General features: G+C 39.4%; 4 protein-coding genes and 2 pseudogenes across 6 annotated transcripts in view; all 6 read left to right on the forward strand.

Moving 5' to 3' along the window:
• Positions 1-25916, forward strand: part of LOC148821226 (protocadherin gamma-C5-like) — a 173175-nt gene that overhangs the window by 62956 nt on the left and 84303 nt on the right. The window lies entirely within an intron of this gene.
• Positions 1076-11310, forward strand: LOC148821237 (protocadherin gamma-A11-like). The gene is made up of 7 exons (XM_088932347.1): positions 1076-3490; positions 5099-5389; positions 7048-7169; positions 7566-7647; positions 8170-8511; positions 8890-8928; positions 11164-11310. Exons 1-7 carry the CDS (start codon positions 1076-1078, stop codon positions 11308-11310), a joined length of 3438 nt encoding a protein of 1145 aa, XP_088788473.1.
• LOC148821238 (protocadherin gamma-A11 pseudogene) lies at positions 12060-14921 on the forward strand (annotated as a pseudogene). Its single transcript, XR_016094113.1, has one exon. The product of XR_016094113.1 is annotated as a protocadherin gamma-A11 pseudogene (transcript).
• LOC148821239 (protocadherin gamma-A11 pseudogene) lies at positions 15430-18623 on the forward strand (annotated as a pseudogene). The gene has a single exon (XR_016094116.1). The product of XR_016094116.1 is annotated as a protocadherin gamma-A11 pseudogene (transcript).
• On the forward strand, positions 18938-21337 carry LOC148821240 (protocadherin gamma-A8-like). The gene is made up of 2 exons (XM_088932348.1): positions 18938-19262; positions 20550-21337. Exons 1-2 carry the CDS (start codon positions 18938-18940, stop codon positions 21335-21337), a joined length of 1113 nt encoding a protein of 370 aa, XP_088788474.1.
• Positions 22201-25471, forward strand: LOC148821241 (protocadherin gamma-A8-like). Its single transcript, XM_088932349.1, has 3 exons — positions 22201-22525; positions 23813-24588; positions 25334-25471. The coding sequence occupies exons 1-3, from the start codon at positions 22201-22203 to the stop codon at positions 25469-25471; spliced, it is 1239 nt and encodes a 412-aa protein (XP_088788475.1).

The raw sequence follows: 25916 nt of genomic DNA on the forward strand, positions 1-25916 counted from the left end.
TCTTCCATCCTCTCTATTAGCTCTGACAGTGGTGTTATTTAAGGAACACAGACTTACTTATTACAACCAATTACTGACCACTAAGACTACTATAAAGACATATGTACAAGACCAGAATGACAATATCCAGATACTCAACCCAATACACACTGGTGGCTTTCTTTTTATTGTTTCTATCATTGTTAAGTTGTCAGTGAAGATCTGATGTTGCAAACACTCTCATTTGTTCTATAAATCCAATGGGAATCTTTCTGTTATCCCAAAGCCATATTCCTCTTCCCCCTTACATAAACATACAAAAATAACCTGTACAATTACGAGGTGTCTTTAACTACCAATTCTGGAAATAGAGGCAGATGTCATGTCTACTTGGGATGTTTTACTGCTGTTTGATTAAATGTATTGTATGAGACTTTACTGCACTGGAGACAACAAAAGATGTTGAATTAATTATCTTAAACTTTTTATTTTTAACACTTGAGCAGGGAAAGTGTTTATAATTTACTACAAAATTTTCATGACTGTTAAAACCATGTAAATGTGATTTAAGATCTATTGTTCAGCCTTGCTTTAACAATGCTATAAGGTTTGCAGATACTTAATGAAGTGTGGTGACTTTGTAGTAATCTTTCTGTACTGACAATTTAATGTCATTGTTTTAGAAAAGACACATATTACATAAGAAAACCCTATTTCTGTTGACAATACAAGTTCATCGGAATTGAAATCACAATCTTAAAACCATTTTTGGCATATTCATGTTTCAGCTGTTCTTTATTTGTACTCTAAGTGCCGCTGTTGATCAATGGAGCAATATTATCTAAGCAGAAAGCCAGCAGGACCTCCCATATTATTGCGCTGTACTAGAGAGACAGATACAGAAAGACGCGCAGACTCGCTTTACAGCTCTGGCCCGAAACAGATTCAGTCTATAAAAATCTCCTACATTTTCATGCATTTATTCTATTTCCGTATCCTATCTGAGTGATGGGTAAAACCATTGAAGACTGAATTGAAATCGATCGGGGTAAAGAGTTTGGAAACGATGGGATTTACTCGATCTGCACTGGCGGAAATGAAAAAATGCAGGACCTTAAAATGGCAAGTACTGCTGTTGATTGTGTGTTTGTGCAAATCCGTGGTAGTTACTGGACAGATTAGGTACTCGATTCCAGAAGAATTGAAGAAAGGCTCGTTAGTAGGGAATATCGCACAAGACCTGGGAATAGATCTGAATAGACTGAGAGCCGGCCGGGCTCGCATTGTGAGTGAAGACAGCACTCAATATACCGAGCTAAAGACAGACAAAGGGCTTTTGGTTGTTAAAGAAAGGATAGACCGAGAGCAACTGTGCGGTGAAATATCTCCATGTAGCTTTAGTTTTGAGGTGATTCTGGAGAACCCAATGGAGCTGCATCGTGTAACAGTTGAAATTTTGGATATTAATGATAATTTCCCGACATTTCAAACGAATGAAATTAAATTAGAAATCAGCGAGTCAGCTGTTCCAGGAGCGCGCTTCGTATTGGGGAGCGCGGAAGACCCTGATGTAGGAGTTAACACTCTTCAGAATTATATTTTATCTCCTCTTGATAATTTCGTTTTGAAGCAACATGCGCGTCCGGATGGTGTCAAGTACGCGGAAATGGTGCTTCAGAAGTCTTTGGACAGGGAAAAGCAGGATAGGCTCTCTTTAACATTAACTGCTATGGATGGTGGAAATCCTCAAAGGTCTGGTACTGTTAAAATAGATGTCATTGTTCTAGATGCAAACGACAACGCCCCTGTCTTTAATCAGTCAGTGTACAAAGCGATTGTCTTTGAAAATGCCTTAAAAAATACTTTAATAACAACGGTTAACGCAAGTGACGCAGATACCGGTTCAAACGGGCAGGTAACTTATTCGTTTTCCAACCTGAAAGGTCATGTGAGAGAAACATTTAATTTAGATGAAAACACTGGTGCAGTTTACTTAGTTGGTCAGATAGATTTTGAGAAAGCAAAGAAATATGAAATAAATGTAGAAGCAAAAGACCACGGCGGTCTTGGGGATTCCAGTAAAGTTGTAGTGGAGGTAATTGATGTCAATGATAATGCTCCAGTTATAACTGTCATGTCCTTCTCTAGTCCGGTGTCCGAGGACTCAGCACCTGGAACTACAGTGGCTATAATCAACGTAAAAGATTTAGATTCTGGCGAGAACGGCCAGGTCAGTTGTTCCATTAATCGCAATCTTCCTTTTAAAATAACATCATCGTTAACTAACTATTACACCTTGGTAACTGATGCAGTTTTAGACCGCGAAACGACTTCCGAATATAATATAACAATAATTGCCACAGATTTAGGATCTCCCCCTCTTACGACCAGTAAAATCTTAACTCTGAAAGTCTCAGATGTGAACGACAATGCTCCTGTATTTGAACAGTCTGCATATACAGCTTATGTTGCTGAAAACAACTCTCCAGGTTTGTCTGTATTTTCTGTAAAAGCTAAAGATTCCGATTGGAATCAGAATGCCCGAATATCCTACCTTTTAGAAGACACACTTATTAGAGGAACACCGGTATCCTCTTATATTTCTGTAAACTCTGACAGCGGAGTTGTCTATACTGTGCGCTCCTTTGATTATGAACAAATTAAGGAGTTACAAATCCTCGTGAAAGCACAAGATGGAGGCTCTCCGCCTTTAAGCTCCAAAGTTACGGTGAGCATTTTTGTCCAAGACCAGAACGACAATGCTCCTCAGATTTTGTATCCAGTCCACACTGATGGCTCTCTGGTGGCTGAAATGGTGCCTCGTTCAGCAGATGTTGGCTATCTTGTCACTAAAGTCGTAGCAGTTGATGCTGACTCTGGACAGAACGCCTGGCTCTCCTACAAACTACTGAAAGCGACAGACAGGGCGCTGTTTGAAGTGGGATTACAGAACGGAGAAATAAGAACTTCACGTCAGGTCACTGATAAAGATGCTGTGAAACAGGGGCTTGTTGTTGTAGTGGAGGACAACGGGCAGCCCTCTCGTTCAGCTACAGTGAATGTTAACGTGGCGGTGGCGGACAGCTTCCCTGAAGTGCTCTCGGAATTCGGAGACTTCACACAGGACAAGGATTACAACGACAACCTGACTTTTTATTTAGTTTTGTCTTTGGCTGTAGTTTCCTTTCTTTTCATTGTTTCTATCATCGTTCTGTTATCAGTGAAGATCTATAGATGGAGACAATCTCGTTTGTTCTATCAATCCAACGTAACTCTCCCTGTTATTCCAAGCGCATATTATCCTCCCCGTTACGCTGACGTTGGTGGTACAGGAACTCTACAGCACGTGTACAATTACGAGGTGTGTTTGACAACAGACTCTGGGAAAAGCGAATACAGATACATCCGACCATGTAGCCAAAGTCTTCTTAACGCTGATGCCAGCGGGTCAGCGACTCTGCCTCGTGTGCAGAAGGAGAAGAATCTCATAGATGACACAGATTCAGTAGAGGTGAGTGTTCTCTGAAACATTTAGTGGCGAAACTGGTCATTTCAGCAATTAGCTTAATTGATAGAGTATTGTTTTTAATGTTTCCGTGGTTGTTGTCATTCCGGAAGACAGGACAGGTTGTTAATTAGTGCTGCCTCTCCATTCGTTTCCTCAGTTTTGCACCTGCCTCCGTCAAGTGTATCGTCGTGAATTTTCTGTGGGGCCCTGGTTTCGTACTACATTCCAAAGACCTTTCATTTTGTGTTTCAGATTTCTCCCAGTCTGTATCTGCCTGTCCTGCTGTGATGACTTTTTCTAATAGGGTTATCCGGTGTCTAAAATGGTGTATTTATATTTGCTATGACATAATTTGAAAAACAAAAATATGATTAGTGTTCAGCTTCGTCGGCTGAAATTCAGTTGTATACTCGTGAATTTTAGTCTTCATTTTTTTAAATTAAGTTACTATTGTTGTGTAGAAAAAATGCAGAGAAAAATACTTGTTTTTGGTCGTAGATCCAGAGTTAGCATTACGTTTATAGTTTATTGAATAGGCCCTTTATATAATAACACAAATATTTTAAATATTTCTAAATGTTAATTAGTATCAGTCGGAATAGAATCCGACGTATACAATATTGTCTAATGTATGTGTGCAATGACAAGGTTTTGCGGTTTCTGTTTTGATCTCTCAGAGCCGCTGTTGATCAATTTGATTACAGCAGAAATCCGTTGGTCTTTCATATAATCCATAACGCAAGCGACGCAGACACCCTATCGACTGGATTGTTAATATTTTCTTTTACAAAGCTTTAAGATAATGTCAACGGTGTGTTTTATCTAGAATGATTTTGAAAAGGTCAGATATTATGAGATCGACGAAGAATGCAAAGTTCTGAAAAGCCTCCACAACACAAGTGAAGTTATCGTTGAAGTTTTCGATGTAAATGACAATGAACCAATTTTAACTGCAATGTCTTTCAAAAATCCCGTGATTCCTCACCCGGCAATACAAAAGCTATAATTAATGTAAAAGACATAGATTAGATTCAGGTGAGTTGTTCCATTAACCCAAATCTTCATTTTAAAGTTAAATTGCCCTTAATCGTTCTATCACAGTCTGGTAGCCTATACAATTTTAGATAGAGTTTATCGGAATAGAACACTACAATAATCGCTTCAAATGGATACTAGCCCTCTCACTCCTGCAGCAAAAACTAAACCTTAAAGTATTAGATATGCATGACGCTACCATAATTCATGAACATAGAAGATTTAATGTTTTTGTTATAGAGAACAACTCTCCAGGATTGTCCCTATTTTCGTTGAGAGCGACGTATTTGAACACCAACCATAAGGTTCACTTTTCTTGCTCTATCGATGATTAATTGGTGAATGAGACTTCCACTTCTTCCATCATCTCTTTTAACTATGACAGTGTTATTATTTATGCAGTGCAGACTTTTTTTCTTATGAACACATGAGAGACTGGGGATTTAATTTTCTATCTCGAAATGGTGGATGTCCACCACTGAGCACTATGGCTACTTTAAAGATATATGTCCAAGAGCAGAACATGTTGGCTATCTTGTCACTAAAGTTGTAGCTGTTGATGCTGATTCTGGACAGGACGCCTGGCTCTCATATAAACTGCTGAAAGCGACAGACAAGGCGCTGTTTGAAGTGGGATTACAGAACGGAGAAATAAGAGTTTTACGTCAGGTCGCTGATAAAGATGCTGTGAAACAGAGACTTGTTGTTGTAGTGGAGGACAACGGGCAGCCCTCTCGTTCAGCTACAGTGAATGTGAACGTGGCGGTGGCGGACAGCTTCCCTGAAGTGCTCTCGGAATTCGGAGACTTCTCTCAGGACAAGGATTACAATGACAACGTGACATTTTATTTAGTCTTGTCTTTGTCGGTAGTCTCCTTTCTCTTTATAATTCTCCGTCGTTGTCCTGCTCTTAGTGAATTTGCACAGATGGTGACAATCGCGTTTGTTCTATTAATTAAATGGGATTTTAATTGTTTTTGCGAGCGCTTATTATCCTTCCCTATATGCAGAAGCTGCAGCTACACGAACTCTTCAGCACGTGTACAGTTATTCATAATTCATAATTCATAATGCCAGTTCATCGGAATCGTTGCCGCATTATATAAAAAAAGAACATAACACATTAACAGATCGCTTTGATCCTACCTTACAAGTGAGCGACATTTAAAAATGTTTTATAATTTACATTTGTAACTTAGCAGAATTGTTATTGTGACAGGTATCGTATCTACTCAGGTTTGAGCTGTCACATTAAGTGTAAAGAATGAGATTTTAATACAATGCAAACACAAAAAGATACTGAATAAAAATAAAATTAACTTTATTTTTACTACATAAAATGTAGTATTTTTTTAAGTACTACTAAAGTCTGAAAAGTGTCCAGTGAAAAGTGTCCACTATATACTTTAGATTTTCATGGTTGATATATGTTAATATTATCTAAGACCAAATGTTCAGCCTTGCCTTTATAGTGCATTCATGTTTGCAGATCCTTTTTGACGTGTCTTTCTACTAATCTTTTCTGTACTGACAGTTAAAGTTGATAGTTTTATAACAGACATTTATGTTTCATATAATACCTTGCTTATTTTCATAATACGAGGTAAGCGGAATTGCATTACGTTAGAATACAAAAATCATTGATTTCAATTTACAATCATATTCGGCTTCTTCAATATTTGTTGTACTTTATTTGTACTCTAAGTGCCGCTGTTGATCAATGGAGCAATATTATCTAAGCAGCAAGCCAGCAGGACCTCCCATATGATTGCGCTGTACTGGAGAGACAGATACAGAAAGACGCGCAGACTCGCTTTACAGCTCTGGGATGAAGAAGATTCAATCTATAACACTCTCCAACATTTTGATTCATTTGTTGTTTTTGCGTATCATGTCTTTATGATGGGCAAAATCCTTGAAGACCTGAATTGAAATCGATCGGGGTGAACAGTTTGGAAACGATGGGATTTACTCGATCTGTACTGGCGGAAAGAAAAAATTACAGGACCTTAAAATGGCAAGTACTGCTGTTGATTGTGTGTTTGTGCAAATCCGTGGTAGTTACTGGACAGATTAGGTACTCGATTCCAGAAGAATTGAAGAAAGGCTCGTTAGTAGGGAATATCGCACAAGATCTGGGAATAGATCTGAACAGACTGAGAGCCGGCCGGGCTCGCATTGTGACTGAAGACAGCACTCAATATACCGAGCTAAAGATAGACAAAGGGCTTTTGGTTGTTAAAGAAAGGATAGACCGAGAGCAACTGTGCGGTGATATATCTCCATGCACCTTTAGTTTTGAGGTGATTCTGGAAAACCCAATGGAGCTGCATCGTGTAACAGTTGAAATCTTGGATATTAATGATAATGCACCGTCGTTTCAAAAGAAAGAAATTAAATTAGAAATCAGCGAGTCGGTTGATCCAGGAGCGCGTTTCTTATTGGGAAGCGCGGAGGACCCTGATGTAGGAATTAACACTCTTCAGAATTATATTTTATCTCCTCTTGATATTTTCGTTTTGAAGCAACATGCGCGTCCGGATGGTGTCAAGTACGCGGAAATGGTGCTTCAGAAGCCTTTGGACAGGGAAAAGCAGGATAGGCTCTCGTTAACATTAACTGCTATGGATGGTGGAAATCCTCAAAGGTCTGGCACTGTTAATATAGATGTCATTGTTCTAGACACAAACGACAATGCCCCTGTCTTTAATCAGTCAGTGTACAAAGCTACTGTCTTAGAAAATGCCTTAAAAAATACTTTAGTTACGACGGTTAACGCAAGTGACGCAGATACCGGTTCAAACGGGCAGGTAACTTATTCGTTTTCCAACCTGAAAGGTCATGTGAGAGAAACATTTAATTTAGATGAAAACACTGGTGCAGTTTACTTAGTTGGTCAGATAGATTTTGAAAAAGTAAAGAAATACGAAATAAATGTAGAAGCAACGGACCCCGGCGGTCTTGCGGATTCCAGTAAAGTTGTAGTGGAGGTAATTGATGTCAATGATAATGCTCCAGTTATAACTGTCATGTCCTTCTCTAGTCCGGTGTCCGAGGACTCAGCACCTGGAACTACAGTGGCTATAATCAACGTAAAAGATTTAGATTCTGGCGATAACGGCCAGGTCAGTTGTTCCATTAATCGCAATCTTCCTTTTAAAATAACATCATCGTTAACTAACTATTACACCTTGGTAACTGATGCAGTTTTAGACCGCGAAACGACTTCCGAATATAATATAACAATAATTGCCACAGACTCAGGATCTCCACCTCTTACGACCAGTAAAATCTTAACTCTGAAAGTCACAGATGTGAACGACAATGCTCCTGTATTTGAACAGTCTGCATATACTGCTTATGTAGCTGAAAACAACTCTCCAGGTTTGTCTGTATTTTCTGTAAAAGCTAAAGATTCTGATTGGAATCAGAATGCCCGAATATCCTACCTTTTAGAAGACACGCTTATTAGTGGAACACCGGTATCCTCTTATATTTCTGTTAACTCAGACAGCGGAGTTGTCTATACTGTGCGCTCTTTTGATTATGAACAAATTAAGGAGTTACAAATTTGTATAAAAGCACAAGATGGAGGCTCTCCGCCTTTAAGCTCCAAAGTTACGGTAAATATTTGTGTCCAAGACCAGAACGATAATGCTCCTCAGATTCTCTACCCAGCCCACACTGATGGCTCTCTGGTGGCTGAAATGGTGCCTCGTTCAGCAGATGTTGGCTATCTTGTCACTAAAGTCGTTGCTGTTGATGCTGATTCTGGGCAGAACGCCTGGCTCTCCTACAAACTGCTGAAAGCGACAGACAGGGCGCTGTTTGAAGTGGGATTACAGAACGGAGAAATAAGAACTTTACGTCAGGTTACTGATAAAGACGCTGTGAAACAGAGGCTTGTTGTTGTAGTGGAAGACAACGGGCAGCCCTCTCGTTCAGCGACAGTGAATGTGAACGTGGCGGTGGCGGACAGCTTCCCTGAAGTGCTCTCAGAATTCGGAGACTTCACACAGGACAAGGATTACAACGACAACCTGACTTTTTATTTAGTTTTGTCTTTGGCTGTAGTTTCCTTTCTTTTCATTGTTTCTATCATCGTTCTGTTATCAGTGAAGATCTATAGATGGAGACAATCTCGTTTGTTCTATCAATCCAATGGGAATCTCCCTGTTATTCCAAGCGCATATTATCCTCCCCGTTACGCAGACGTTGGAGCTACAGGAACTCTACAGCACGTGTACAATTACGAAGTATGTCTGACAACAGACTCTGGGAAAAGTGAATACAGGTACATCCGACCATGTAGCCAAAGTCTTCTTAACGCTGATGCCAGCGGGTCAGCGACTCTGCCTCATGTGCAGAAGGAGAAGAATCTCATAGATGACACAGATTCAGTAGAGGTGAGTGTTCCTGAAAGATTCAGGAAATCTACCAATTTCAGCAATTAATTTAATTGATTAAACTAAAGCTTTACAATATGTTTATATTGATGATGTTATTCCAAAAGGCAAGACAGCACAGTACTTTGCTCTGCCTCTTTGTTTTTGAGTTAGATTCCAGAATTTTTCGCTTTTAAGTGCTTTTTTCCCTGAGGTCCTATTAAATTTTCTTTGGGTCAGCAGTGTCCTCCCACATTCAAAGACATGTCTCCAATGCTGTTTCAGAATCGTCCTAGTTTTTTTTGTTTTTGTTTGTTTGTGTCTGTGTGTTTCCTACTATGGACTGGCTTCTCAGTTTGTTGTTCAGCTATAAATCACTTACCTCCGAAAAAAGATCGGCCCACCCTTGCAAGCAAGCAATGGCTTTCTCATAAGGGATTGTTGTTAATAATTTTTTAAAGTAGAAATAATATATTTTTACTTAAAGTTCTATAAAGTTGTACTATTTCAAATCGGTTTGAATTTACAGTAAGTTTGATTTTAATTGGCTTTCAAAACAAGATATGTATAAATTCCTCCTGTGATGACTCTTTCTAATACGGTTATCCGATGGCTTAAATGGTCTATTTTTATTTGGTATGACATAATAATTTGAAACTTTTAGCGTCAAGTTCCATCGACTTCAGTTCAGGCATATACCCGTGAATATTATTTTCTTTATGAATTCATCATTCTTTTAGTACGTATTGTTCTAAGGCAAAATGCACAGTAGGCCAGGTCTTAATGTTTTACAGTAGATGCAGAGCTAGTAACATTAATGTAACTTATTATATCTTTCCTTTATATAATAAAACAAATACAGTAAAAATGTACACATGTTCTTACGTATCACTCTGAATACAGTACATTCCAAGGATTCCAATCATATCTAACGTATTAGTGAAATTAGAATATTTTGAACTTTCTGTTTTAAGAACAATAATAATAATAATTGCTTACACTTATATAGCGCTTTTCTGGACACTCCACTCAAAGCGCTTTACAGGTAATGGGGACTCTCCTCCACCACCACCAATGTGCAGCATCCACCTGGATGATGCGACGGCAGCCATAGTGCGCCAGAACGCTCAACACACCAGCTCTCAGTGGGGAGGAGAGCAGAGTAATGAAGCCAATTCATGGATATGGAATAATTAGGAAGCCATGATTGGTAAGGGCCAATGGGAAATGTATTTAAATATGCAGTATTCCATGTCGCAAGCAACGCAGAGACCGCATCGAATGGATTGTTCATGTATTCGTTGTTAAACTTTTAATATGATGTTGCGTTTGTGTTTCACGTACAACGTAGGTAAAATCACTGGTAAGATAGCACTGGTCAGATATTATGAGATCGACGAAGAAAGCAAAGTTTTGAAGGGCCTCAACAACATAAGTAAAGTTATCATTGAGGTTTGGGGTGTAAATGACAATGAGCCAGTAATGACTGCAATGTCTTTTAAAAGTCCGGTGCTTGCTGATTCCTCAACCGGAACAACAATAACTGCAGTGTTATTAAAGCAAAAGACCTAGTTTCCGCGGAAATAGCGAGGTGAGTTCTTTAATTAATCCAAATAATCGTCCTTAATTGTTCTGTCACATGCTGGCAGCAGCCACAGTTTTAGATAGGGAGAATGTATTCTCTCTATGTAAATAGAGATACTGTAGGACATTAAAGTAACTGCTACAGGCGCAGGCTCGCTGCTTCTCTCCGGTAACAATAGGTTAAGTCTTAAAGTAACAGTATAGATGTGCCTGTTAATTCACTCAACTTTGAACATAGTAGATACAATTTTTTATTGCAGACAATAATACTCCAGTATTGTCTATATTTTCATTTAAACCCACAAACGGAGATTCCAACCAGTATTTCTTACTTTATCGACGATTAGTTGAACACCGGCATTATTTTCAATTCTTCTTCCATCGTCTATGTTAACTCTAACAGCGGTATTATTTATGCTGTGCAGTCTTTTGATTGCAAAACAAAAAATGAAAGACTGCAAAGCTGAGCTTATAGCTCGAGATGGTGGCTTTCCACCGATGAGAACTAAAGCTACTATGAAAATGTATGTCCCAGTCCAAAACGACAACCCTTCTCAGATACTCTACCTAGTACACACTGGTGGCTCTCTTGTGGATGAAGTAGTGCCTCGTTCAGCAGATGTTGGCTATCTTGTCACTAATGTTATAGCTGTTGATCCCGATTCTGGACAGAACGCCTGGCTCTCGTATAAACTGCTGAAAGCGACAGACATGGCGCTGTTTGAAGTGGGATTACAGAACGGAGAAATAAGAACTTTACGTCAGGTCACTGATAAAGACGCTGTGAAACAGAGGCTTGTTGTTGAAACAGAGGAATAAGAGAATATTCCTGTTAATCAAGACCTTATTATGTTCCTGGTTGCGCAGACGCTGGCACAACTAAAGCATTTAAGCACGTGTAAAATAATGAGGTTTGTTTAACTACTGGTGCTGAGAAGAGCGCATTTAAGTATGTTAGACCGAGTAGTCAAAAGTTCATAATGAATTACGCCCGTTTCTTGGAATTGCTGTCGCATATGTAGATGTTAAAATTAATGTTTTAGTGAATTAAATATTGTTAAATATTGTTTGTAAGTTTGTACATTCAAATTAATTGTATTATACGACACTTTACGGCACTAAAAACATGAAAACCTGCTGTATTGAAAGCAAAATTATTTCAGACATCTTATTTTTATTATTTAGCTTTGGAAAATGTTTACAAATTGAATGTCTACAATATACTTTAGACTTCCATGACTAATGTTACAATAACTTAAGATCTATTTTTCACCCTTTCTTTTAAAGTTCTATGAGGTTTGCAGATAGTTTTTAAAGTGTAGTGAATTAGTACTAATATTTCTGTATTGCTGGTTTAATTTGATTGTTTTATAACATTTATATTATATATAAACCCCGACTTCTATTTATAATACAAGCTAATCGGAATTGAAATCACAATATTAAAACCATCTTCGGCATTTTCAAGTTTCTGTTGTACATTATTTGTACTCTAAGTGCCGCTGTTGATCAATGGAGCAATATTATCTTAGCAGAAAGCCAGCAGGACCTCCCATATTATTGCGCTGTACTGGAGAGACAGATACAGAAAGACGCGCAGACTAGCTTTACAGCTCTGGGATGAAACAGATTCAGTCTATAAAAATCTCCTACATTTTCATGCATTTATTCTATTTCCGTATCCTATCTGAGTGATGGGTAAAACCATTGGAGACTGAATTGAAATCGATCGGGGTGAAGAGTTTGGAAACGATGGGATTAACTCGATCTGCACTGGCGGAAAGAAAAAATTACAGGACCTTAAAATGGCAAGTACTGCTGTTGATTGTGTGTTTGTGCAAATCCGTGGTAGTTACTGGACAGATTAGGTACTCGATTCCAGAAGAATTGAAGAAAGGCTCGTTAGTAGGGAATATCGCACAAGACCTGGGAATAGATCTGAACAGACTGAGAGCCGGCCGGGCTCGTATTGTGACTGAAGACAGCATTCAATATACCGAGCTAAAGATAGACAAAGGGCTTTTGGTTGTTAAAGAAAGGATAGACCGAGAGCAACTGTGCGGTGAAATATCTCCATGTAGCTTTAGTTTTGAGGTGATTCTGGAGAACCCAATGGAGCTGCATCGTGTAACAGTTGAAATTTTGGATATTAATGATAATGCTCCAAAATTTCCAAAAAATGAAATTAAATTAGAAATCAGCGAATCAGCTGCTCCGGGAGCGCGTTTCTTATTGGGGAGCGCGCAGGACCCAGATGTAGGAGTTAACACTCTTCAGAATTATATATTAACTCCTCTTGATATTTTCGTTTTGAAGCAACATGCGCGTCCGAATGGTGGAAAATATGCGGAAATGGTGCTTCAGAAGCCTTTGGACAGGGAAAAGCAGCCCAGACTCTCTTTAACATTAACTGCTGTGGATGGTGGAAATCCTCAGAGGTCTGGCACTGTTAATATAGATGTCATTGTTCTAGATGCAAACGACAATGCCCCTGTCTTTAATCAGTCAGTGTATAAAGCTACTGTCTTAGAAAATGCCTTAAAAAATACCTTCATCACCACTATTAACGCAAGTGACGCAGACACCGGTTCAAACGGACATGTAACTTATTCGTTTTCAGACCTCGAGGGTAATGTAAGAGACATATTTAATTTAGATGAAAACACTGGTGCGATTTACTTAGTTGGTCAGATAGATTTTGAAAAAGAAAAGAAATACGAGATAAATGTAGAAGCAAAAGACCACGGCGGTCTTGCGGATTCCAGTAAAGTTGTAGTGGAGGTAATTGATGTCAATGATAATGCTCCAGTTATAACTGTTATGTCCTTCTCTAGTCCTGTGTCCGAGGACTCAGCACCTGGAACTACAGTGGCTATAATCAACGTAAAAGATTTAGATTCGGGCGAAAACGGCCAGGTCAGTTGTTCCATTAATCGCAATCTTCCTTTTAAAATAACATCATCGTTAACTAACTATTACACCTTGGTAACTGATGCAGTTTTAGACCGGGAAACGACTTCTGAATATAATATAACAATAATTGCCACAGACTCAGGATCTCCACCTCTTACGACCAGTAAAATCTTAACTCTGAAAGTCTCAGATGTGAACGACAATGCTCCTGTATTTGAACAGTCTGCATATACTGCTTATGTAGCTGAAAACAACTCTCCAGGTTTGTCTGTATTTTCTGTAAAAGCTAAAGATTCTGATTGGAATCAGAATGCCCGAATATCCTACCTTTTAGAAGACACTCTAATTAGTGGAACACCGGTATCCTCTTATATTTCTGTAAACTCTGACAGCGGAGTTGTCTATACTGTGCGCTCATTTGATTATGAACAAATTAAGGAGTTACAAATCTGTGTAAAAGCACAAGATGGAGGCTCTCCTTCTTTAAGCTCCAAAGTTACGGTAAATATTTTTGTCCAAGACCAGAACGATAATGCTCCTCAAATTCTCTACCCAGTTCACACTGATGGCTCTCTGGTGGCTGAAATGGTGCCTCGTTCAGCAGATTCTGGCTATCTTGTCACTAAAGTTGTAGCTGTTGATGCTGATTCTGGGCAGAACGCCTGGCTCTCATATAAACTACTGAAAGCGACAGACAAGGCGCTGTTTGAAGTGGGATTACAGAACGGAGAAATAAGAACTTTACGTCAGGTCACTGATAAAGACGCTGTGAAACAGAGGCTTGTTGTTGTAGTGGAGGACAACGGGCAGCCCTCTCGTTCAGCGACAGTGAATGTGAACGTGGCGGTGGCGGACAGCTTCCCTGAAGTGCTCTCGGAATTCGGTGACTTCTCACAGGACAAGGATTACAATGACAACCTGACTTTTTATTTAGTTTTGTCTTTGGCTGCTGTTTCCTTTCTTTTTATTTCCTGTATCATAGTTCTGTTGTCAGTGAAGTTCTATAGATGGAGACAGTCTCGTTTTTTCTATGAATCCAAAGGGAATTTCCCTGTTATTCCGAGCGCATATTATCCTTCAAGTTACGCAGACGTTGGTGCCACAGGAACTCTGCAGCACGTGTACAATTACGAGGTGTGTTTGACGACAGACTCTGGGAAAAGTGAATACAGATTCATCCGACCCGTTAGTCAAAATCTTGCGAATGTTGATGTCAGTGATTCAGAGACGATGCGGATGGCGCAAAGGAAGAACAGTCTAAAAGAAGACACCGACGGAAAGTCAGAGGTGAGAATTAAGACATTAAACCGAGATTTCATTAACTACTTTCTATTTTTTAGGCAGTCATGTACGCTCTAAGTTATTGTTTACCTGAAATGAAATGTTATCTTTGTTTATTTTTTTAAGAACTTTTTACAGTATTAACCGAGAATAATATATTACCCAAACACGCTGAAATTTATTTTCTAAACATCATATTGTATTCCGTTTTGAACTCCTTTATGAAAAGTAAAAAAAAAAAATCTTTGTGTAGCTGAGAAATGTGTAATAATTACATTTTTGTCTACCGATTGTCTTCTCTTTTGTAATGGTTACGCACGTTAAATTATTATTATTATTATTATTATTGTTGTTGTTGTTGTTGATATTATTAATATACGTTGAGAAATTGATTTTAAAGTGTAAAAAACAAGGAAATGATTGCGCAGTTCTGAACTTGAACTCAAAGTGCCGCTGTTGATCAGGAGGGCGGCTCTGTGTTAGTTTTGCCTTACCAGGACCTCCCCTGTTACAGTGCTGTGGAAAAGGCAGGCATAACAGCTCACAGCGAACACGGAGGCTGGAGTACATGTGAAGGACTAAAACAGAGAGGCGCTGCTTTTTGGAAAGAAAAAGCATTTACTTCCGATATTTTCTCTGTATATTGACTGCACTGGAATGATATAATAGAGAACACCGAGTATCATGATGCGAAATATGGCATATTGGCGCTTTCCTTTCGCAAGGAGAAAAATGAACTGGACAATGAAATGGCAAGTACGGTGTTTCTTTGTAAGTCTCTGTTGTGTAGAGGCAGTTTTCAGCCATGTTACATATTCTATTCCAGAGGAAATGCAAAAGGGCTCCTTTGTGGGAAATATTGCTCATGATTTAGGACTGAGTATTAAAAGGATGATCAGTGGTAGAGCTCGTATTTTCACCGGAGATAGTAGCGAATATGTTGAGCTGAATCGAGATAAAGGCATATTGGTTGTGAAAGAAAGAATTGACAGAGAAGAGCTTTGTGAAACTATGACGCTTTGTAATCTTCAATTTCAGATTGTTCTAGACAATCCAATAGAATTCTACCGTGTTACAGTGGAGATCGTAGATGTGAACGACAACGCTCCAGTTTTTCCAAAAGGCGAGGTGAAATTGGAAATAAGCGAGCTGGCTGTGGAGGGAGCGAGATTTGTGCTAGAGAGCGCCGTAGATCCTGATGTGGGTGTTAACACACTGCAGACCTATATGCTTAAACCATCTGATAATTTTCATTTAAATGTAAACACACGGCCTGATGGAAGTAAACACGTAGAAATGGTGCTACAGAAACCATTAGATCGAGAGAAAGAAGAGAAGATTTCGTTGCTGTTAACGGCAGCTGATGGCGGAGATCCACAAATGACAGGCACAATTAAAATATACATTGATGTGCTAGACGCTAATGACAACGCTCCTGTTTTTACTCAGAGAATGTACAAAGCCTCGGTGATGGAGAATGTACTTAAAGGTACCGCAGTGACCAGAGTTAGCGCGTCTGACGCTGATAAAGGATCAAACGCGCATATTACCTATTCTATTTCACACACTAAAGAGGGTGTCAGTGAGATTTTTAGCATAAATCCAGCTACTGGAGAAGTGAGTGTGACGGGTCAGATAGATTTTGAGAAAACCAAACATTATGAATTGAATATCCAAGCCAAAGACGAAGGTGGCCTCATAGACTCTAGTAAAATCCTAATTCAGGTTATTGACATTAATGATAATACTCCTATAATATCTGTTATGTCGTTTTCTAATATTATACCTGAAGATACTTTACCCGGGACTGTTATAGCTGTTGTTAATGTACAAGACTCAGATTCTGGGAGCAATGGTCAGGTTCATTGCATTATAGATGAAAACGTCCCATTTAAATTATTATCCTCCGCAAATAATTTCTATAGTTTAGTAACCGATGCCATGTTAGATCGTGAAACACATTCAGCATATAACATTACTATTACTGCCAATGATGAAGGGTTGCCTCCTCTGTCAAACACTTTGACTTTGACTTTGAAAATATCAGATGTTAATGATAACTCCCCGGTCTTTGAAATGACCTCATATACGGCATATATCACAGAAAATAACATACCAGGCCTGTCTTTATTCTCCGTTAAAGCCAAAGACTCTGATTGGAATCAAAATGCTCGGGTGTCTTATATTCTTGAGGAATCAAACCTGAACGGAGCACCAGTATCTTCATATATATCGGTCAATTCTGATAGTGGAGTCCTCCACGCAATACGCACTTTCGACTATGAGCAGATTAAGTCCTTTCAAGTTCATGTTAAAGCTCAGGACGGGGGGTCTCCACCTCTTAGCAGCAACGTGACGGTTAATATCTTTGTCCAAGACCAAAACGACAACGATCCCCAGATTCTCTACCCAGTTCACATTGGTGGCTCTCTGGTGGCTGAAATGGTGCCTCGTTCAGCAGATGCTGGCTATCTTGTCACTAAAGTTGTAGCTGTTGATGCTGATTCTGGACAGAACGCCTGGCTCTCATATAAACTGCTGAAAGCGACAGACAGGACGCTGTTTGAAGTGGGATTACAGAACGGAGAAATAAGAACTTTACGTCAGGTCACTGATAAAGACGCTGTGAAACAGAGGCTTGTTGTTGTAGTGGAGGACAACGGGCAGCCCTCTCGTTCAGCGACAGTGAATGTGAACGTGGCGGTGGCGGACAGCTTCCCTGAAGTGCTCTCGGAATTTGCTGACTTTTCACAGGACAAGGATTACAATGACAACCTGACTTTTTATTTAGTCTTGTCTTTGGCTGTAGTTTGCTTTCTGTTTATTGTTTCTATCATCGTTCTGTTATCAGTGAAGATATACCGATGGAGACAATCTCGTTTGTTCCATGAAGCCAATAGGAATCTTCCTGTTATTCCGGGAGCATATTACCCACCCTGTTACGCAGATGTTGGCGCTACAGGAACTTTACAGCACCTGTACAATTACGAGGTGTGTTTGACCACTGACTCTGGGAAAACTGAATATAGATACACGAGACCTAATAGTCAAAGTCTTGTGAACGTTGATGATAAAGGTACAGAGACAATTCGGCACTTGCAGGCAGAAAGCACGCCTCAGAGTACGGACACTGCAATGGAGGTGAGCACTGGTTGCATTATCAATTCATGAGTGATTTTGTTATAATACGCTCTTTTTACCTTTTAACTGTCTGAACCAAATGAAAGTGAAACTGCAATTAGACCAACATAATCGACTGTTAATCATTTGTAAATGACCGATATTGCATATCCACACCTTTTTCAGCACGGCCTTTTCTATCATTCTCCAGTTTCTTAATATTACCTAGTTATTTATTAGTTAACACATCAAAGGCTGTGAAATAAGCATTAAAAACTCACAATATCGTTTAGTTTCTACAGCTACTGTAGTTTGAGTTGTGTTGTTTTAATTATTGTTGGTGTTTTCCTAATCTTCAGTGTTGTAGTTTTATTTATTTAATAATTTGCATGCTTCGCATATTCGTATTTTCGTAATTATATTATGTTCATTTTACCCATATATTTATATATATAAATAAGTTCAACTATTTTGTGTTTAGCCGAATAATTGTGAGAGGCATGCAAAAAAAGGGGAAAACAGACTAGAATCACAGTTCGGCCTGTTATTCTCCTGAAGTATACTATACTCTGATATTCAGCTGGAAAGATTAAATCAGATATTCGGGACATTATGTGCCTCTGAAGATTCCATAATCACCCCTTGCCCAACACTGAGGGTTGCATTTTGGTCGTTGTTGCTGTGACTATCATACTGTAGATATCATCAAGATGAAAGTACTGAGGAGACAGAAGACGTTGCAAAACCCGTGTTTCACAAATTATTTGATGACAAAAGCAAGGAGACTTTCTGAATTTGTAAAAAGAGAGAAAAATAAATGTAGTTCTGCATATGAACTCAGAGTGCCGCTGTTGATCGATAGGGAAATTGTGTTTTAACAATCTCAGAAGGCCCTCCCATATTATAACACAGAAAAAAAGCAGCTTACATTCTGTGCAGAACCTGCATTACAAAACGGAGATCAATGACACATAACCGCTGTATTTTTTATCACAACGAAACCACTCCTGCGTCATCTACGTGTAAAGATTCGGTTGTTGGAATTAAATAGAAGAGTCGTTCATCTAGTTATACTGTATGCACAGTGGGATTAATGTTTTTTGGCAACACAAGGAGAAAGACGAACTGGACAATGAAATGGCAAGTACGATACTTCATTATAGGTCTCTGTTGCATTGAGGCGGTTTATACTCATGTCAGATACTCTATACCGGAGGAAATGGCAAGGGGTTCATTTGTTGGCAGCATTGCACAGGATTTAGGGTTAGATTTGAAAAGACTGGTTAGCGGGAAGGCTCGAATTTTCACCGGAGACAGTAGTGAGTACATCGAGCTGATTCGAGATAAAGGAACATTGGTGATCAAAGAAAAAATAGACAGAGAGCAGCTGTGTGGACAAGCGTCACCTTGTTCTATACATTTTCAACTTGTTCTTGATAACCCTATAGAGTTTCATCGTGTTACCGTCGAAATTATCGATGTGAATGATAATGCTCCGGTTTTTCCTCATACCGAATTAAAATTACAAATAAGTGAGCTGTCTCTGCCGGGAACGCGATTTGTGCTAGAAAGCGCGGTGGATCCTGACGTGGGAGTTAATACTCTCCAGACCTATACCCTTAAACCCTCAGATCATTTTAATTTAAACCTGCATTCACAGCCGAATGGTAATAAATATGTAGAAATGGTTCTTCAGACGCAGCTAGATCGTGAAAGCCAAGAAGAGATTTCTCTGTTATTAACAGCTATTGATGGAGGGGAACCGCAAATGTCTGGTACAGTTAAAATACACATTACAGTGGTTGATGCTAATGACAACGCTCCTGTTTTTACACAGAGAAATTATAAATGTTCTGTCGCAGAGAATGCTCTTAAAGGCACCTTGGTGACTACTGTAAGCGCCACTGATGCTGATGAGGGATCAAACGCGCTAGTAGAATATTTGATATCGCACAGCACAGATAGTGTCAGTGAAATGTTTAAATTAGACCCAACATCCGGTGAGGTAAAAGTAATTGGCCAACTGGATTTTGAGAAAACGAAGCACTATCAACTGAACATTCAGGCTAAGGACGGAGGCAGCCTTATTGACTCCAGCAAAATAATAATTGAAGTTACTGATATAAATGATAACAGTCCGGTTATATCTGTCATGTCATTTTCAAATTCAGTACCCGAAGACGCGTTGCCAGGGACTGTCATAGCTGTTATTAATGTGCAGGACTTCGATTCTGGAAATAACGGTCTCCTACATTGTTCTATACTTGAAAACGTGCCATTTAAAATAATATCTTCTTCAAACACGTTCTATAGCTTGGTGACCGATACGTTATTAGATCGTGAAACAGAACCTGAATATAACATCACTGTTATTGCTACTGATGAAGGGGTGCCTCCTCTGTCGAGCAATATAACGTTATTCTTAAAAATATCAGATGTTAATGACAATACCCCTGTTTTCGAAATGGCATCTTATACGGCATATGTAATGGAAAATAACATGCCGGGTATGTCTCTTTTGTCCTTAAATGCGAGAGATGCTGATTGGAACCAAAATGCTCGTGTTTCCTATTTTCTCCAAGAGTCGGAAATTAACGGGGTGCCCGTTTCTTCATATATATCCATAAACTCTGACAGTGGAGTCATCCATGCAGTATGCACTTTAGACTACGAGCAGATAAAAGGTTTTCAGATTTGCGTTAAGGCTCAAGACGGGGGCTCTCCTCCACTTTCTAGTAACGTGACTGTAAACATTCTTGTCCAAGATCAGAACGACAACTATCCTCAGATTCTCTACCCAGTTCACACTGGTGGCTCTCTGGTGGCTGAAATGGTGCCTCGTTCAGCAGATGCTGGCTATCTTGTCACTAAAGTTGTAGCTGTCGATGCTGATTCTGGGCAGAACGCCTGGCTCTCATATAAACTGCTGAAAGCGACAGACAGGGCGCTGTTTGAAGTGGGATTACAGAACGGAGAAATAAGAACTTTACGTCAGGTCACTGATAAAGACGCTGTGAAACAGAGGCTTGTTGTTGTAGTGGAGGACAACGGGCAGCCCTCTCGTTCAGCTACAGTGAATGTGAACGTGGCGGTGGCGGACAGCTTCCCTGAAGTGCTCTCGGAATTCAGTGACTTCTCTCAGGACAAGGATTACAACGACAACCTGACTTTTTATTTAGTCTTGTCTTTGGCTGTAGTGTCCTTTCTTTTTATCGTTTCTATCATCGTTCTGTTATCGGTGAAGTTCTACAGATGGAGACAATCTCGTTTTTTCTATGACTCCAAAGGGAATCTTCCTGTTATTCCGGGAGCATATTACCCACCCTGTTACGCAGATGTTGGGGCCACAGGAACTCTGCAGCACGTGTACAATTACGAGGTGTGCTTGACAACAGACTCTGGGAAAAGTGAATACAGATACATCCGACCCGTTAGTCAAAATCTTGTCAACTGTGGCACAGAGACAATGCCCCGGGAACAAAATGAGAAGACCCCGTTAGACACCACTGACATTTCAACTGAGGTGAGATGAGACCTTTTTGCTGAAAACTTGCTTCGTCTATTTGGATATTGTAATCTTTTATCTCTGTATTTTCTTTTCGAATTGTTTTGAGTGCATCAGTAATTGTCAATTTGCCATTGTGGTTATCCGACTTTACATTTTATGCAGAAAGTAGTTCTGAATATTATTATTATTATTGTTGTTGTTAATAATAATAATAATAATAATAATAATAATAATAATAATAACCCTCCTCTATTAGTATTATTATAGTTGCTGTTGCTACTGTAATATGTTTGGATTTTACTCCTTCCGCGCTTTCTTGAAGTGCTTTATCACATACTTCCTACAGTATGTTACAGCGTTTGAGGCTTATTTTCGTTCTCCCTGGCAAGTCTGGCATACTTCTATGATTCTTAGTAACCATATGTTTATTACTGTTTAGAATCTACTACTTCTTATCCTGTAGTTTTTGAACTTTTATCATAAATATATATTATAAAAGTATTATTTGATTATTAGTGTTGGAATAAAATATGGAAAGATTAAGATCAAACGTGAAAAAAAGATAGTGAAGTATTTGCAATTCTTAATATGGACTCAAAGTGCCGCTGTTGATCAGTGGGGTGACAGACTCAGGGGGGACCTCCCATAATATTGCGTAGCTGTGGAGGAGCAGAAAGAACAGCTCACAGTTAATACTGAGGATGTACTGTGAAAAAGAGACTGGAATCACACAAACACTTCGGTTTTAGACAGAGTAAAACAACAATCCACTAACATCTGTGGGGAGAATCGACATTGGAATGCTTTGACACAGCGCAGTATTGACTTCAGCGCATAATATGGGATTGCTTTACTTCAGTTTCGCAAGGAGAATGATATACTGGACAATGAAATGGCAAGTACGGTGTTTCATTTTAAGTCTCTGCTCTATTGAGGCCATTTCCAGCCATGTTAGATATTCAGTGCCCGAGGAAACGTCGAAGGGTTCGTTTGTAGGCAATATTGCACAAGATTTAGGTTTAGATATTAAAAGGCTGGTCAGCGGTCGAGCCCGTGTCTTCACCGGAGACAGCGGCGAGTACATTGAGCTGATTCGAGATAAAGGAATTTTAGCAGTCAAAGAAAGAATAGACAGGGAAGAGCTCTGTGGAAAGATGTCTCTGTGTAATGTAAATTTTCAAATTGTCCTAGATAATCCGATAGAATTTTATCGTGTCACTATAGAAATCGTAGATGTAAACGACAACGCTCCTACATTTCCTCGAAATGAAATTAATTTAGAAATTCCAGAGTTAGCTGTTCCAGGAGTGAGATTTGGTCTCGAAAGCGCCGTGGATCCTGATGTAGGAATGAATGCGCTCCAAAGCTATAGCCTTAAACCATCGGATAATTTTAATTTAAAGTTGCATTCACAGCCTGATGGTACAAAATATGTAGAGATGCTGCTACAAAAGCAGTTAGACCGCGAAAAGCAAGAGGAGATTTACTTAACATTAACAGCATTTGATGGTGGAGACCCGCAGATGTCCGGCACTGTTAAAATACACATTACAGTACTTGACGCCAACGACAACGCTCCTGTGTTTACGCAGGGAATTTACAAAGCGTCAATAACAGAGAATTCGCCTGAAGGCACTTTAGTGACAACAGTAAGTGCTTCAGATGCAGACAAAGGGTCGAATGCGCATGTCACATATTCATTGTCACATGGTGCGGATAGTTTAGGTGAAATATTTGATATTAATCCAAGCACTGGTGAAGTGAAAGTGACTGGTCATATCGACTTCGAGAAGAATAGACAATTTCAGTTCAATATTCAAGCTAAAGATGAAGGCGGGCTCACAGACTCTGGTAAAATACTAATTGAGATTATTGATATAAATGATAACAGCCCGATTATATCCATTATGTCATTTTCAAGTTCAGTTCCCGAAGATGCGTTGCCTGGTACAGTTATAGCCGTTATTAATGTACAGGACATAGATTCAGGGATTAACGGACAAATTCAGTGCTCTATAAATGACAACATCCCGTTCAAAATTACACAATCTTCAAATAATTTCTATAGTCTTGTTACTGAAAACACATTGGATCGAGAAACAAGCCCAGAATATAATATAACTATTACAGCTACTGATGAAGGTGTACCTCCATTGTCGAGCGAATTGAGCTTGACTGTAAAAATTACAGATATTAATGATAACGTCCCTGTCTTTGAGAAGAGCTTCTATACAGCTTATGTCAATGAAAATAACATGCCAGGGCTCTCTATATTTACTTTAAAAGCCAGGGATGCTGACTGGAATCAGAATGCGCGCATTTCTTATATACTTGAAGACACAAAGATTAACGGAGCACTTGTTTCTTCATATATATCTGTCAACTCAGACAGTGGAGTCCTCCACACAGTGCGTTCCTTTGATTATGAACAAATAAAAACCTTTCAGTTTCATGTTAGAGCTCAGGATGGGGGCTCTCCACCTCTAAGCAGCAACGTTACTGTTCAAATACTCGTTCAAGACCAGAACGACAACTCTCCACAGGTCCTCTACCCGGTACACACTGATGGCTCTCTGGTGGCTGAAATGGTGCCTCGTTCAGCAGATGTTGGCTATCTTGTCACTAAAGTTGTAGCTGTTGATGCTGATTCTGGGCAGAACGCCTGGCTCTCATATAAACTGCTGAAAGCCACAGACAGGGCGTTGTTTGAAGTGGGGTTACAGAACGGAGAAATAAGAACTTTACGCCAGGTTACTGATAAAGACGCTGTGAAACAGAGGCTTGTTGTTGTAGTGGAGGACAACGGGCAGCCCTCTCGTTCAGCGACAGTGAATGTGAATGTGGCAGTGGCGGACAGCTTCCCTGAAGTGCTCTCGGAATTTGGAGACTTTTCGCAGGACAAGGATTACAATGACAACCTGACTTTTTATTTAGTCTTGTCTTTGGCTGTAGTTTCCTTTCTTTTTATTGTTTCTATCATCGTTCTGTTATCAGTGAAGATCTATCGATGGAGACAATCTCGTTTGTTCTATGAGTCCAGTGGGAATCTCCCTGTTATTCCCAGTGCATATTATCCTCCTCGTTACGCAGACATTGGTGCAACCGGAACTCTGCAGCACGTGTACAATTATGAAGTCTGTTTGACCACTGATTCTGGGAAAAGTGAATACAGATACATCCGACCTGTTAGCCAAAACCTTGTGAGTGTTGATGCCACAGAGACATTGCCACATGTGGACAGGAGCCCCGCAGAGAAAATAGAGTCTTCAGCGGAGGTGAGCATTAGTTGTGCTGTACATATTCCACTGTACTTACTCAGCAATAGTTGATGTGATGCAAATTGCCCTCTCACTTGTAGTTCTCTCTGTTTGTGTGAATGGTGGCCTGTGGGTTCATGTGTGGATGTGAGGGACTTTTTTTTTCTAGATTCTTTCTTTTCCCTTTTTCTATGGTGTAGGGTTTTGAAATGATAAAACTTTTCTTTTGAGGAGGCTTGTTACATGATTTGGCTGACTTTTTGTCCACTATGATTGCAACAAATGGAACTCAGTTAAGAGTTAAGCTGCAGTTATCCGAGTTCCTACTTCCTGGTGGAAACACGCTGGTGAGGTAGGTAAAATTGGGATACAGGGGTTTAACGTATAGTCTGCTTTTTTCATTTTTAAATATGCAGAACAGGCTGGTGTTTTAATTGTTGGGGCTCTTGTTTGCCATTTGCAGTACTGGCAAAGAAAATGATTGTGTTGAAAATCCTGCTGTTTCTTCAGAATGAGCTGCTTGTGAGAGTACACAGTGGACACAGATGGATAGATCATGTCAGGAATTCAATGATCGCTTTAGATCTCTAGAATTGAAACATGTTGTTTCATTCAGGAGACAGTTGTGTAGGATCCTATAATACAGAATGACTTAATTTAATGTGATAATATTGTTTTTGTCACTTTGGAAGAAATGAAATGTACGTTTCATTAAGAATGTGGTTATGAAAGGCATAAAGCTAGAAATTGTAATCTGTAACAGGGAAAACACAGTTCTGTAGTAGAAACACCCTCAAAAGAGGCGATGTCTGCTGAGCAAACAGTGCAGCGTGGGCTGGGAGTGAGGCAGCTGGGGTCTCAGATTGAGAAAAGAATCACTGACAGTCTGGAGGAGTGGTAAATTAAGTCTAAGGAGTTGGAGAGGGAGAGTAACATGGTAAATACTGAGATGGAATGGTGATAAGGGGAAGGGAATGAGGTTTTTGTATTATGAAGCAACTCCATTGGGAAAGTGTTGGTAATACTGTGATATTGATTCCTCTTTTCATGAGCTTTCTCCTGTTTAGGTCTTGTGAGGAGAGTACAGCATGGAGTTTATCCTTGTGTAAAAACATTTACATATTTTGATTGGGCTTTTTTCTATCACATTCTTTGTTTTCTTTTTTTCTATGAAGTTATCTGTATTGTGTCAGTGTACTTTTCCAAACCAAACTAATGCATAACCTTTAAATGTAAATGGTTAGAGAGATACATTAAAGAGAGCAGCTCTCTTTCTGTACAGTACCTTTTACTTCTGTACAGTATCTTCTGTACAGAAAAGAGTAAGTCACTCTCTGTAGGAAATT

The sequence above is a fragment of the Atractosteus spatula genome, chromosome 14 (assembly GCF_055471065.1).
Source record: "Atractosteus spatula isolate fAtrSpa1 chromosome 14, fAtrSpa1.hap1, whole genome shotgun sequence".
NCBI lineage: Eukaryota > Metazoa > Chordata > Actinopteri > Semionotiformes > Lepisosteidae > Atractosteus > Atractosteus spatula.